The sequence below is a fragment of the Sparus aurata genome, chromosome 15, assembly GCF_900880675.1.
Source record: "Sparus aurata chromosome 15, fSpaAur1.1, whole genome shotgun sequence".
Classification (NCBI taxonomy): Eukaryota; Metazoa; Chordata; class Actinopteri; order Spariformes; family Sparidae; genus Sparus; species Sparus aurata.
This window is the reverse complement of record NC_044201.1, coordinates 16659694-16673666: the sequence shown is the minus strand read 5'-3', so window position 1 is coordinate 16673666 and position 13973 is coordinate 16659694. Positions and strand designations below refer to the sequence as shown.

At 42.8% G+C, this 13973-nt stretch overlaps 1 protein-coding gene across 1 annotated transcript in view; it reads left to right on the top strand.

Annotated features, from left to right (window-relative positions):
* The first annotated feature begins 11579 nt into the window (after positions 1–11579).
* Positions 11580–13973, top strand: part of adgra1b (adhesion G protein-coupled receptor A1b) — a 181343-nt gene continuing 178949 nt past the window's right edge. The window contains exon 1 of the mRNA XM_030442531.1: positions 11580–12305. Within this exon, the coding sequence (XP_030298391.1) occupies positions 12088–12305 (218 nt within the window). The 5' untranslated portion in view covers positions 11580–12087. The remainder of the gene's footprint in view (positions 12306–13973) is intronic.

Here is a 13973-nt window from a genome sequence, read left to right as displayed (position 1 = left end):
TTATTTAGAATAACTGATAGAGGCTTAAAGTAACAAAGTTTAATAAGAAAAGTAACGATGAACTATCAAAATTAGCTAGACTCCTGCAAAAGCTGGAATTCACATGGCTTGCTGAGCAGAGAAACATGTTAAGAAATGAATTTATCACATTGAATTAGATAGACATATTATAAGTACATTGATAAGATTCTAAGTTACTTTCTAAATTACAAAGAGGTAGTATTCCATGTTGAATGAAAGTTTCTACCTGACAGAATGATAATAAATATATGAGTAGACATCCATACTCATTGATGACCTATTCTTCACCTCATATATGGACGTGTTGATGTCATGGTTTTGTTTTTTGGTTAGTTATTTCCTGTTTAATTATGTAGTCACGTCCTGTTGTGTCTTGTTGTTACGTTCGGCTTCCTACTCACCTGTGTTCCCACTGTTCTGTTACCCTTCCTGTGTTCCCCAACACACCCGTCTCACATCAGCCTTGTTAGCACTGCCCTGTTCCCAGTGTCTCTCCGCCTGCACCCCTTGTTGGTGTGGTTTGAAATTAAGCCCATGTTTGTCCCTCACTCTTTGCTGGTTCTGTTTCCTGCCACACGTCTCCTGTGCTGTGCCTGTTTCCAGGTGGTTGCGTGTTCCCTGTGTTCCTGATCTGTGCAGTTCATGTTTTGTCTGGCTGGTCCTCAGTTTTGTATTGAAGTTTTTCCCTTTTTTTCCTTTGACCTTCCCCTGCCTGTCTTTAGTTACTTGGTTTTTGGATTCTGGTTTTCATACTTTGGATTTCACCTGGGACATCAGCTCATTAAAGCTTGTTTTTTGGTTTCAACCTACCTGTCTCTGTGTGTCTGCCAATTTTAAACTGTTACATTTGATGGATATTTTTCAACCTGACAGAACAACCTCACCTATTATTCATTACGTGATAGGTAGCAGTCCATTGTGATGTTTTCTGCCCTATTCTCAAAGAAGACCGGATATGAAAGCTGAAAAAAAAAAACATACTGGTACTGCATTTATCTCTTGTCTTTTGTGATAAGTGAACTAAAGAGTGCAGTAGTCATGTCTGTATTTAAGGTGTTATAAATGATTTTAGATTTTTGGGGGCCATATATTCATGTCACACAGTTTGAAGCCTGATTTTTTTTTTTACATTTTCACTTCTTGCTGCTCCTCTGCCTTTGTGGGGCAGCGTAGATGGCACTGCAGGACACCATCAGGTGCTAGCAAACAGTGAAGAGGCTGCTTCTCCAAATATTTTGGACGCCATCTGTCGAAGCAGCTCTTGCATACCCTCCCCCATTAGCGCCCAAAGTTTTCTTGCTCACCAAATACAGGACTAAATCAGGACTCATTTTCCCCTTCGGAGATAAGGACAAGCGTTGTATGAGCTTGTCTGTGAGAAAATAGTTTTCAAACCATCACCATTAATACTGGAATTAAAGTGAGGGCAGGCCATGCTTGATATTTCCCGCAAGAAATAAAAAATAACAGTCGTAAAGATCCTGCAGTCGCTGAGAAGCTTTCCTCTGCTTGCCCGTCCAAGAACTTGGGACTGAGATCTTAATTGCCTCATGACAGTTATGAAATGAAGGTAATAAATCGCCTGCGTATTTGTGTGTTAAATGTATGTGGCTGTATAAACAGTACACTTGTCTATGAAGCCCTACGTTGTTGAGAGATATATTTAACTGAAAGCTCTGCCCTGTTTTCATATCTAAATTTTGCAGGGCGAACGGACTTAATTGACACAGACAATAAAACAAAAAAGAACTTGGATAAAGTGCCTGTTGTAATTCAGTCAATAAAACATGCCAATGATCCCGTAAGTGAAGATTGAAGCACTGTGGCTCGGAAAAAAAAACGGTCAATAGCAGCTGCAAATTACTAAATGGAGACAGATGGGTGGAGATTACCTGCGAACAAGACTGAGAAGAGACCATAGACCATAAAAAGGAAGTACCCGAGAAGGTTTTTCGGAAATTTTCTTCACAACATTTGGATTTTCCCAGTTTGGTGATTCTCACCCATCTGGTTCTCAAGTAGTCGAAACCTATTATTCAAAACTGCACACGAATCTGATTTAACTGCGTTCTCAGTTGCCAAATCCTCAACACATCACGATAGCAGTTTTGGGATTGCTTGAGTGAACTTACTCTGCTCTGCCAATTTGGATGATTCTGATTATTATGTTATGTTGGTCTTTGCGTGCAGCCTTGCCAAGAGATACTCGGGTAGTAAATAAAAGGGAGGTATGTATAATGGCTTTCCAGCTGCAGCTCAGTCAAAGATTCTCTTGTTTAGTCAGAAAAACGCTTCTTGATTTTCTCACAGAAGCCGCCGGATTTAACGAGCTCAGCTGCTCAAGGCTATCTGCCGTTTTAGCTCATGTGGGAATGCTCTTTATGTGACCCTGGTTTTGGAGCCCATGATTTTTCTCTCTACACCCGATGCCAGCCACGCCCCTCCTCGTTGTGCCCACAGCCCGCTGCATCCTCCCAGTCTTTGCTGTGGCAGAGCGGCGGAACATTCTGCGGGCAGGCCGAGCCGCACCAGCCAAATAAGCGGTTTTGACCAATTAGAGAGAGTTTGGAGATCAGGGCTCAAAAAAAAGTGTGAAAGCTTTGGAGCAGTCGGGCACAGGCGCGGGGAAAAATGCACACCCTGACCATGAAACATCCATGAGAATGTGTCGCCGAAAAAGCCCAAAAGTTGCTCCACTCTCTTGGCAAACTGTCTCTCGGTGAGGCAGCGGGGCTTAGCTGGAGGTTTCCGTGGTGAGCGACATATGCTTTCCTGATTTCCTCCCATCCATCCTCTTTGATGCGGGCGGGAAACAGAAAAGCGCTGTTTCTGTATGAAGGCCATGTCGGGGATGAGTGGATTTGCAATGAATTAAGGATGGTTAAAAAAAGAAGCACTCACTGGGCGCGCGCTGCAGTGCGAGCGGGAGATGAACTCGGGCGTCGATACGCTCGCGCCGAAGTGTCCAGCTGTAAGCCTCTCTGGGCAGCTATGAAGAAGACGTCTCCAGAAAACGAGCCAAAGCGTGTCTTTTTAATAGAGAGGGAGGAAGAGAGATAAAGAGAGATCCACCGACAGGCGTGAAATATCTGCCGTGGGAGAGCTTCGACTCTGACTCTGTGATGACCTATCTCACCACTGAGAACAAGTAGCAATTATTCTACAGAAACGGGCATGATGGGGCAGCCTATGGGAGCCCTGCCTGTTACACCCCTGGCTATTCTAAAGTTTACAGCTATGGGGGGTCAGAGTTCACATGCGAGCCACCCCTCAGGGCTGTTTTTAGATTCAACCTATCAGACAATACATCTTTGTTTGAGTAAATCCAAGATAGATTCTGATAATACATGCTCACTTTAAACACGGTTTTGCTCCCCTGTTTCCTGTTCACTGTGTGTACTATAGACAGAGAAAAGCCAGTCAGCAAGTGTATGGTTTATGTACACCATCTTCTAAAGAAGAGTGCCGTATAGTGTAGTTCCCCCCCTTTCCCCAACAGGGCCCAGTATTGTCACGGAATTCCCATATCCATGATTGGATCACACTGGTGGGACTGTTTGGTGCATGCTTCCTCCTCTCTCTCTCTCTCTCTCTCTCTGTCTGTGTATGCATGTATGTATCCTGCCCTTTCCCAGCTCTGTGCAATAGACAGAACTGCACACAATCCAAGAATAACTCAGATGACAAGCAAAGGGCAGCGTGGAAACATTTTTTATACCCCTATGAAAAATATCAGTCGAAATAAATCTGTTATTCTTAAACCCTCGTGAAGAGAAAAAGCCACAGGAAGACACGTTTTCACCTCAGTATCGGCATGATGTGTTTTGAAATATTGTTCATTGTTTTAAATGAGAGCCAGGGTGATCTCAAAGGTGCGAGGCCCCGGGAGCAGATTGTTTTCTGTGTTTTGTTTTGTAAAAAACTCTTATATTTAGACTGGAAACATATAAAAATGACTTGTTGAAACAGGATTTCTTTCGCAGTGCCCTTCCCCTCCTTCTGTTCTGCCAGGAAAACTTCCCATGGTACTTCATCTCCTCATTGGGCCCCTGCTCACGCAGGCCGGATTATGGATGGAGACTGGAATACTTATAAGGCCGAATACACTGCTGCACCATGGACAGAGCTGCCTTACGTATACCCTGTCTCTCCACCAGTACTCTGTGTCAAAACAACAAAAATAAAAGCTACAGCAAACAGCCTCAGAGCACTCTGGGCCCAAATGGATTTTATTTGCGTACTGCAAACTTCTTGCTGAAGATCTGCAGACAGGATCAGAGTGACCTCCATCAGCGCTAATGATGACAAACGAGTAGGTTGATGAAATTTCACGACGGTCTTATTGAGACACGAAAACACAAGAGGAGTTTATTTGCAGTGCCTTTTACCAGACTGGAGGGGAAACGGTGATTACAAATGAATATACTCGACTTACTGTGGGCAGGCTCGCCTGAAAACAAGTCCGTGAAAAGGCCGTCATGTGCCCGGTTTGTAAATGAGGTGAAAACGACCAGAGCTCAAACTCATTGTTGGCATCTTGTCCGTGATGCGGCGCTTGTATTCTCAGGCGAGGGAAGGTGGAGGGAGCCTCTGGAGGCAATAACAAATCCACATTCTCATAAAGGGGCCTTGGAAGATTAATTTCAGTAGTCTCTGTTAAGATCATTATACATGTTCCAAACCTTCACTGAAGTCCTTGTGCTGTACCCTGGTGGTTGGTGGTCAGTGGGTCCGCCCTGCCGCTGTAGGAACACTAACACGCCAGCTCACACCACACCGTCCTCCATTCTCAGGTTTAAAAGTAGCACTGGTTTCCCAAATCCTCATGGCACCTTATTATAGTGAGCCTTAGTTTATTGATGGTAAATCCATCCCAGGACCCCCTTTAACCAGGAAAAGAAGCCAGATTGTCCAGAGCATAACATGTAATTAGTTTTTTTAAACTGTGTTGCTGTTGTGCTTGTTGCTCTCTGGTTACAATGAGCATTATCACTTCTTGGATTCTGGCAGCACTGGATCAGATACTAATGTTGGTTAAAGGGGCAATTTAAGGATAAGTTGTAAGTCTGGTAGCTTATCATTACTAATAAATTACACCTTTTTAGTGACACAGTGTATCATCCTTAGCTTTATTCTCTATAGAGCGCTGTAGGGATGACATGTTTTTGCAGGCTGAAAAATGTGGACCGTGGCAAGCACAAGTTTATGATACTTACACGTTGTGTGAACAGCAAGATAATCTTCACAAATGAACACCGCCAGACGTAAAAAGCTAACACTGGGCTAAAAATGAACTGCACTGTGGCTACATGACTTCAACATCTCCAACACTAAGCATTGCTACACGATAGTACACTTTGACTCATCAGACTATAAGTTAATGTTAGAAAAGTCCACCTGTAATGACGAACTGATAAATGGTCGAGTGTCTGTGTTTGGCGTCATGTAATTACACAATTAGCCACTCATTAGCGTTTACCTTTTTTGACACTCATAAATGTTCTAATTCAATCACGGGGTATTAACTGGCATATGTTATATTGTAGAACACAACTTTAAAATGTCTTAAGCTTATGTTGACTACGGAGTGTATTTCAGTACTTTAACCAGAAACCCATCGAAGAACCCCATCGCCTACAAGAAGAGGAAACCGGAAGTGCAAAAATGCAAACTTATTACCATGTTTAAGGACTCATTCCTTTGGCACTCTATTGGAAGTGATGACGCACTTTTTCAAAAGTGCTTTATAAATAAATCTGACTTGATTTGACTTGACTTTTCTTGACCAAAATACTCTGGGCTTTGAGACGGTTAAAAAGCCATGGGGCCATGTTGGTGTCCACTGTGTCACAACAATACATGTCACAGGTGCCCGGTGCCCAGTCGCATTTCATCAAACTTACACAAGCACATGTTAGTGTGCGGACAAGAAAAGGATTGTGTGTGTATATGCTGATTAAATGTCTGGACAGCTCATGTCTGACTCACAAAGTCAGGACCTTTCAGGGATTTGGACATGAACCTGCCTCACTAGAAGAAAAACCAACAGTAAACTTCAATTAAATGAATAGATTAGATTATGGTTATAATACATTATAAAATGATGATAAAACAGGACAATATGTTATCCGCTTAGTATAATAGAGGGTACCATTGACACAGAGGTTATGTTTCAGTGTTGTGTCTGAGTGCTTGTAGGTTTAATAACCGAAGCCAAAGGTAAAAACCTACATTTTTACTCAAATTACAGTTTTTGAAGATCTTTAAACGTGCAACAATCCATTTTGTTTGCCAATTGGGGGAAGTGAAATAATTTGTTAACGCTACACAAACATATTATAATATAAAAACATGATGTGGGGGTACATTCTCGTACACAGATGCCATTTACACATCCAAGTCCGCATACATTTTGACCCATGCTTGTGATCACCTGGTAATATCTCTGCTAAATCTTCCTCTACATTTGGCAGGTAATGTGCAGGATTTTGTTGAAGAGGTTTTTTTGTTTGCCTGTTGCACCTGAAACGGACACTGAAGAGACTGGTGAGACTGAAGCAAAATAAAAGCCGAGGGCCGTAAAAGCAAAACAATGTGTTGAAGGATGTTTAAACGCTTCATAGCGCCGAGGGGAACTGCAGCGCCGGGTGATCGTTCTTAGCGGGTTCATCACTATGAACAACCGTGGTGACATTTCATGTGGTCGTTTAATCCATTGGTAATATAAAAATATTGATTAGAGCTGCTTTAAACTTGACAGTATGAGCCAACAAATATAAAACAAAGGGATTTGGTATTTAGCACCACTGTGTGAATATTATACATCATGCACTTCTCACTAAATGCAATTCCAAATAATCTGACACTACACCTATAAACTTGAGTGCAAAAAGTACTTCCCCTGACATCGACATAAAGCATTTTTTTTGTTTAACAGAAACCGAAAATAGAAAAATTTCGCCCAACACGTCCACACAGAGCACGCGTTTAAACCCATGGTATTTAATTTCTTCCCAGGGGTCTCCCAATCAGACCATTACCCAAGGTGTGAGCAGCACAGGATCATGGGAGTTGTTGTCTTCATTGTTAAACGTCCACCATTGTTCTGTCTCTGGCAGAAATGTTCTCATTAGGTACAGATATGAAAGAGGCTGTTCACATTTGGCACCAGCATTAGCTGTTTCAACTAACCATTGAACTAATGTCCCCAGACTCCATCACAAATTGTGTGACTTTAAGAGTTGTTGCATGGGGGGAAACTTAACGAGCTTCGCAAAATGGTCGCAACAAATTCTACATTATTTAAGCCTTCCTGTGAATTTGGCTTTAAATGCAATACAGGAAGTTGTGTCACCGCTGTACCGGCCTGTCTGCTTCCTAACTCACAACATTGGGCAGCTGTTTGAATGCACTGTGTCAACTGATTTCCCCCCTTGACGACAAATTGATGGAAGAACACAACATTTTATTGACAGTAAACATGTTGAATCTTACAGTAACTAATTCAGGCTACTTTCTTTGTCCCCTGTGGAGAAAGTGACCAAGACTCCCTTGAAAAAAAATGCTAGATTTTGTGAGTTGTTGAGTTAGGAGAAACTTGTCTGTCTACAAAACTATTTGGGCCTTCTGGTGAATTAGGCAAACTTTGTACAGGAAGATATTTCTTGCTTTGTGTAAAAAAACGTATCCGTTTGTTCATGTGACCTGAATGTATATGTGCTTCAAGTGCGGGAAGTTGAAATTTGACCACAGGCACTCTCCTGAGACGTATGTCTATACGAATGTTAATGCCAAGTGTGAACTGATGGACCTAAAGCTGTCCACTTGTGACTGGATTACTCAGGACAGATGTCGGAACTCCCTAAAAGTTTTATTAACGTTATGCTCTGTCACGTTCGCCACCATTCTTCCTCACTCTCTGATTTTCCCCTGGAAGTTATGGCGGCAGGTGACTAAATGAAATGAGCACTGAGTTATACAAAGTCGCAGATTTCTCTGGGTTGTCATTGTTGGAAACATTACGTATAATGTAAACTCACAACACTGTATAATAAGTAACAAAGGTCTCGTTGTTTGAGACAGAAATGTTAGGCATTATTATCTTAAATTCTGATGTCAGGGTTCTTTTTGTTTGTTGTTGCTTGTTATCTTCAGACTAAAACCAGAAGGAGCATTCTGTTGTCTTTTTGTATTTCACACCCTCCAGGTAACACAAACATAAGTGATTGTGCCGTGAAACTAGAAACCACCTGTCACGTTCGCTAAAAGCCAAAACAACAGCTCTCACCTCTGCTTGCACTGTACCTACAACAGCGTGGCGGGAAACTCCATAAAACCAGAATAAGTTAAAAAATGCCGTGAGCCTTCATCCCAAAAGTCATGGAGTAATAATGGAGAGTCTGTCATCCTGCTGCCGCCTCGCCTCTTCAAGTGGAGCAGGTAAATATTTAGTGAGGACTGTGATTGCTGCCGGCCATGGCCTATTTATCTCTGTCACCAGGTAATAATGTAGAGCCGTGAACACTAATGTGAGACAGGGAAAACACGCGAACATGCTCTGCAGAGGAAGGCTGTTTGCGTTGCTCCAGTGGAAAAGGCCTCCGTCGCTCCATTGTGCGCTAATGAGTTTTTATCTTGAGTTAACACTGCAATCTGGAGATAAAGCATTTTTATTGTTCAAAATAATGTTGTTGGTGCTGATTAGCGATCCCTTTCCAAACAGGTTGTCGGTGTGAAAACACAGCCCCTGCCAGGGAGAAAAACCTTTATAGACCTGGGCTCGTGTGCGTGCTTCTGTTTTTCATTAAGAGCATACGAGTAGCTCACTGAACAGCCGTGGCTCCCGTCCAAGGAAATGTTTCTGCAGGCTCCATTAAAGATGGATCACTTCAAATGGTAATGTCAGCTACACCGGTTGACTCTCCTATTGGCTTCCCTGGGGTCAGCTGGCGGGAAGATCCTCCTCTGCACTTACAGGCACGAGGTAAATATACATCTGTGCAAACAAGCCTGAGTGACAGTGCGAGGAGGCGTCATGGGAGCACAATAAGGAGGGAATAGGGCCTCCATATGTGGATAAACACAGAGGGGAGGGACGTGTCCTGCCCCGCGCAGCCTGCTCCTGTGGGGAGAGCGTCCATGTTTGCCTGTCAGACAGAAGAACAGGGAACACGGACCGCTTGCGGGGTCAGTGGGAGCGGCTTCAAATCCTCCTTTGTGCTCTCAGGCCTGCGTCGGAGACAATGTAGATAATGAGGGAGGAATTTGGCGCGGGGCACAGTGTGCGCTCACACACACACACACACACACACACAAACACACAGGGAAAGCACCTCGCCCCGGCCCCGGGGAGCCCAGTCAGCCAGCTGTCTCAGCTTCTGTCTCCCCGGGGCAAGACACTTTATACACAGGATCCACCATCAGCGGACATGATTGATGTCAGTGGATACACTGTGAGCTGTTTGAACGCTCCATTCTCTGATAAGAATAAGTGAAACTTCCAGGGCTGTGAGACATCAGGCCTCATTGTCTGTCATCTTTGTGTCAAGAGTCATCAAGTGGCTGGTGCTGAAGAGGCTTTTATTGGCACAGAATGGTGTTCATGAAAGCAGAAACTGTGTTTATACCTCTCAATCAACACCATTCATAGACATTTCCTTTCAAATCACACTTTCTCTGACACTGAGGGAACATAAAGGCATTTCTAAGAGGACTCAGACTCTCCTTTCTCTCTTCATTTTGGAGCATTTGTGAGATGTTTTAAGTTGAGCCATAAAGAAGGGAGCCATTAATCATCCGCACAAGTCCGACATTGTTTTACTACGTCAACCTGGTCACTTTCCAACTCATATTCTATATTTATTGCCGTCACTTAAATGAATGTCAGGTTTACAAGTGTGTCCTTTGCTCGTAAAGTGCCTGATGCCTGCAGCAGCTTCTCGTTGCAGCTGATCAAAGGAGAGCGATATGGATCTCAATGTATTAACATGGCACTGCAACGTGCTATAGAAAACATCTTTTCTCCTTTTATTTTATAGGAAACTTAAAGAAACACTTCACCCAGAAACATAAATGGCTCTACACTGATTGTCTGACTTCTGAAGAAGACTATCCCATTTAATTTGGAAAGATGCTGTTTCACCCCTTTTTAAGCCGAAATCCTTTCTGTAGCTGCTAAGATAAAAGTGTCAGCATTCACACAATCTGAAGTGGGTACACGAGCTCTACCACATATTAAACCTGCAAATTACATCTTTGGGATCTCTGGGCTTCTGGAGACTTGGATTACACCAGACAACTTGTAAGGAGGCATCTTGTGTTTTCTTTCTGTAATTTTATTTTACATTTTAAAACAAGTCCCCAGCTACATGAGTTGTTTAGGAGAATGCTGCAACACTGTTTTGCCTTGAAGCTACAGAAATGTGTTGTGGACTACGAAACTTCACCCAACTTTCCATCTGCATAACTGGTCTGGAGATTATGACTGGATTCACATTTTTGGGTGAACTGTTCCTTTAAGTTTCCCACAGAATAGAATCAGACAGGATGTTTTAACAAAAAAAAAAAAAAAAAAAAAAAACTGGTATGTATGTAAATATCATAATCTAAGTCTCAGGAAACCCTGACATTGATTGATCTGAAAACACACTGGGTGGGTGTAAGTGACCATTTTGGACCTTGTGCGTCCGGAGGCTTGGATTTTGCCAGACGAGTAGTTTTAAGCCATTTTATGTTCCTTCTTCTGTTTTATTTTAGTGTTTGTTTGTTTTTCCCATTTTCAAACAAGTCCCCATCTACTTTAGTTGTTTAGGAGAACGCTCCAACTTTGTTTTGCCGAGAAGCTCCAGAAACATTTTGTTTACTACGAAACCTCACCCGACTTCCCATCGGCAGGTTAGTAGACAATGACTGAATTTTCCTTTTTGGGTGAACTGTTCCTTAATTGAAAGACCTATATATATGTGTTCACACTTTGTGGGGGGGTTTCTATGTGAAATCCTTCCAGGAACCTCATAGGACAGAAAGACTTCTCATGAAACAGTTTTATGAGTAGTCCGGTGATTCAGAAGTGATTCACGGCTTAGATCGGTTTCAGTTTGTGTACAGGCTGCAGAAAGTGGATACAAACAGCTCCTCTGCAGCTGCTTTTGAGTAAATGAAGAGAATAAAACAAACAGCAGCACTTTTCATCAGGCTGTGTAAATGTTTGTGTCTGAGAAATCATGCTGCATACAGCACATAGCAGCACACACTACCGCATAACCCCAAGGTGGGGGTGGGGGACCCCAGGGACCTTGGGGGACCCCTGGAGGTGACAACTCATTTGACAACTGATTGCTGTTTCATCGTGTGATTACTGATTTGAGCGGATGATTTACTCCCCTTTTTTAATCTAAATATAAACAGGTTTGTGAAAGGAATTAAAAGAAAACAGTGTTGAAGTTCACTGATATGACATGTTATGAAACGGCTTTCTGTGGCCTCATGGATCTGTTTGGGATATGAAAAGTTGAGAAGCCCTCGCTGGAGTCTGTCGGGACCCGGCGCGGGGAGGGACTTTCTGGACACTGCGCAACAAGTACTGGAGCGCACGAAGAAGTGGATGATGGGAGTGCATGACAACACTGTGTTCTGCAGCTCTGACAGGAGACGGGTTTTTCAGTGACTGATCAGGTACGACCACTTCACCTCAGCTCTAATATCTAATTTCTGCGGCCGCTCGGATGTGGAGGATGTGTCGCAGAAAAGTTTATCCGGACTTTGAAAGCGCGCCGCTGGAAGTTTTCCCTGCACATGCCGCCGCACAGAAAAGAGTTTGGAGGAGTTAGTCTAAGAAAGAATGGCAAAGATCCAGCGCGTCACACCTCTGATGCTTTACGTTTCTCTCGGGTTTCACCGCAAAAGTAGCGCTGCGAGTTTCCAGCTGCGGCAGGTGAGCGCATTCTGGACCACGGCTCGCTCACAGGCTGGACTTTAACGCGACGGAAGGCGATGTGAAATGGTTCCGACGGGTCACAGAGGCTGGAAGGACATAACCTGAGAGGTAGCGTTTAGATAGAATCCACCATGAGAGTGCTGAGTCTGCTGTGCGTAATAGTGGCGCTGTGGGAGTCGAGCCTGAGCAACAGAAACTGTCCGGACCTGATCGTTGACAGCTGTCACTGCTCGGCCGAGAGGTCCAAGGAGCTGAGCAGGCAGCACGTCCGAGTCAAAGTCGTGTGTGATGATGTGGACCTGATGGACACCCTGCAGCCCAGCTTCTTACCCAACAGAACCGTGTCCCTGTAAGTACGTTTCACAACACCTCCTGTCCAATGAGACACTTACTAGGGGGGCTTAATGTGTCCATGGGAAATATTAACAGTCAGAAGTCCAAAAGTTCATTTATGTCTCTGACTGGGATGCTCTCAAGTTGCTGGATTTTTCCGGGGGAGCCTCGGAGCCTCTCTAAAGGGCCCCTAGAGATCCTTAAATCCCAGTCAGAGGACCAAGACTCCTTGGCATTAAGTGTTATAAATGGATTCCACAAGGTTAAACCGCTTTGACACAATAAATCAATAACCGCACCTTGAATCCTGCATAATATTACCCCTTAGGAAACATATGGATAACCATAGATTAAAACATCACAGCAAATGCACTCCCCAGTAACAGTTTATCAGAAGCAGTGCAATAACACCTGAGGGAAGAAGAGAAAAGAAGGAGATTACTTTAATAAGCTGTCAGTGATAAAATCTGGTCCCCATATGCTTTTTTTTTTGTGTCATTATACATCATTGCAAAATGTTCTTTTGGTAATACAGATACAGAATTATTAGAATTTAGTCCCTGTCTGTTATTCCTGACAATTATTCATTTCATCAATGAGATGTTGACAGAAAATAACTTTACTCCAATGATTTATTCCATATTTGCTTGTCTGTGCCATACACAGAGTTCTGGACTATCGGTCAGTCAAAGTAAGACACCTGAAGACGTCACCTTGAGCTCTCAGACAAAACAAGTCACAAAAAAAGTATTCAACAGATTACAGCAGACAAAGTACATACACAAGACGTTGAAATCCTTCCAGTTGGATGAGATTTTGAAGTTTTCATGTCCTGTTGTAATTTATATGGAAACAAACTGGAAGAGTGGACAAGCTTTGGATCTGCTCAGCACTTTCATATTTGAGAAGAGATGTAGACCTAGGAGGCGCGTTCAGCAGAAGACATCCATAAACACAACAGAATGTGGATTCCTTCCCTCACAACTATGAGGACGACGTTTAGTTCACATCTTCTATCTATGTTTCAGCTAAGGATGGCGATAAAAACAAAGCTGGTCGAGATGAATTTTGTGAAGATTCTCCCATAAGTGACCTTTCTGTGAAGAGGTAAAAATGTGAAGCCAGCTTGTTTTTGTGCCAGAATTTAGGAGTTACAAGGCTATTTTGAGTTTTCATATTGTCCCATGCCCAGTTGCAGCAATACAAGCATTTTTTTTACTGAATAACTGGTTGAAATAACAGCACAAAACTTAAAGCTACTGGCCGCAACTAAAAATCATTTTTGAATAATCTGACAATTATTATCTTGATTAATCCGAAGAAGGCGTCCTCAAACGTATTGTTTTGTTCACCACTCAAAGATATTCAGTCTAATATTATAGAGAAGTAAAAAGAGCATAAAATATTCACTTTTAGGATTGTGGATGGAAAAATTAAATACCTTTTTTAATAACAAATTGCCCAAATCATTTATCAAATTAGTTGGCTAATAATTTGAAGGTGCGCTGTGTAAGATTTTCTGTTGAAAACATAAAAAAAAAAGTGTAATGAAATTGTTAACTGAATGTGAAATAGCATTATTAGTGTATTGTCTTGCATAGTTATCGTCTGGAGTTAGCATGCTAACCTGCTAGCCCTGACCTGTCCGGTCCAGAGCTCCTGTGCTCACAGACCAAAAGCCAAC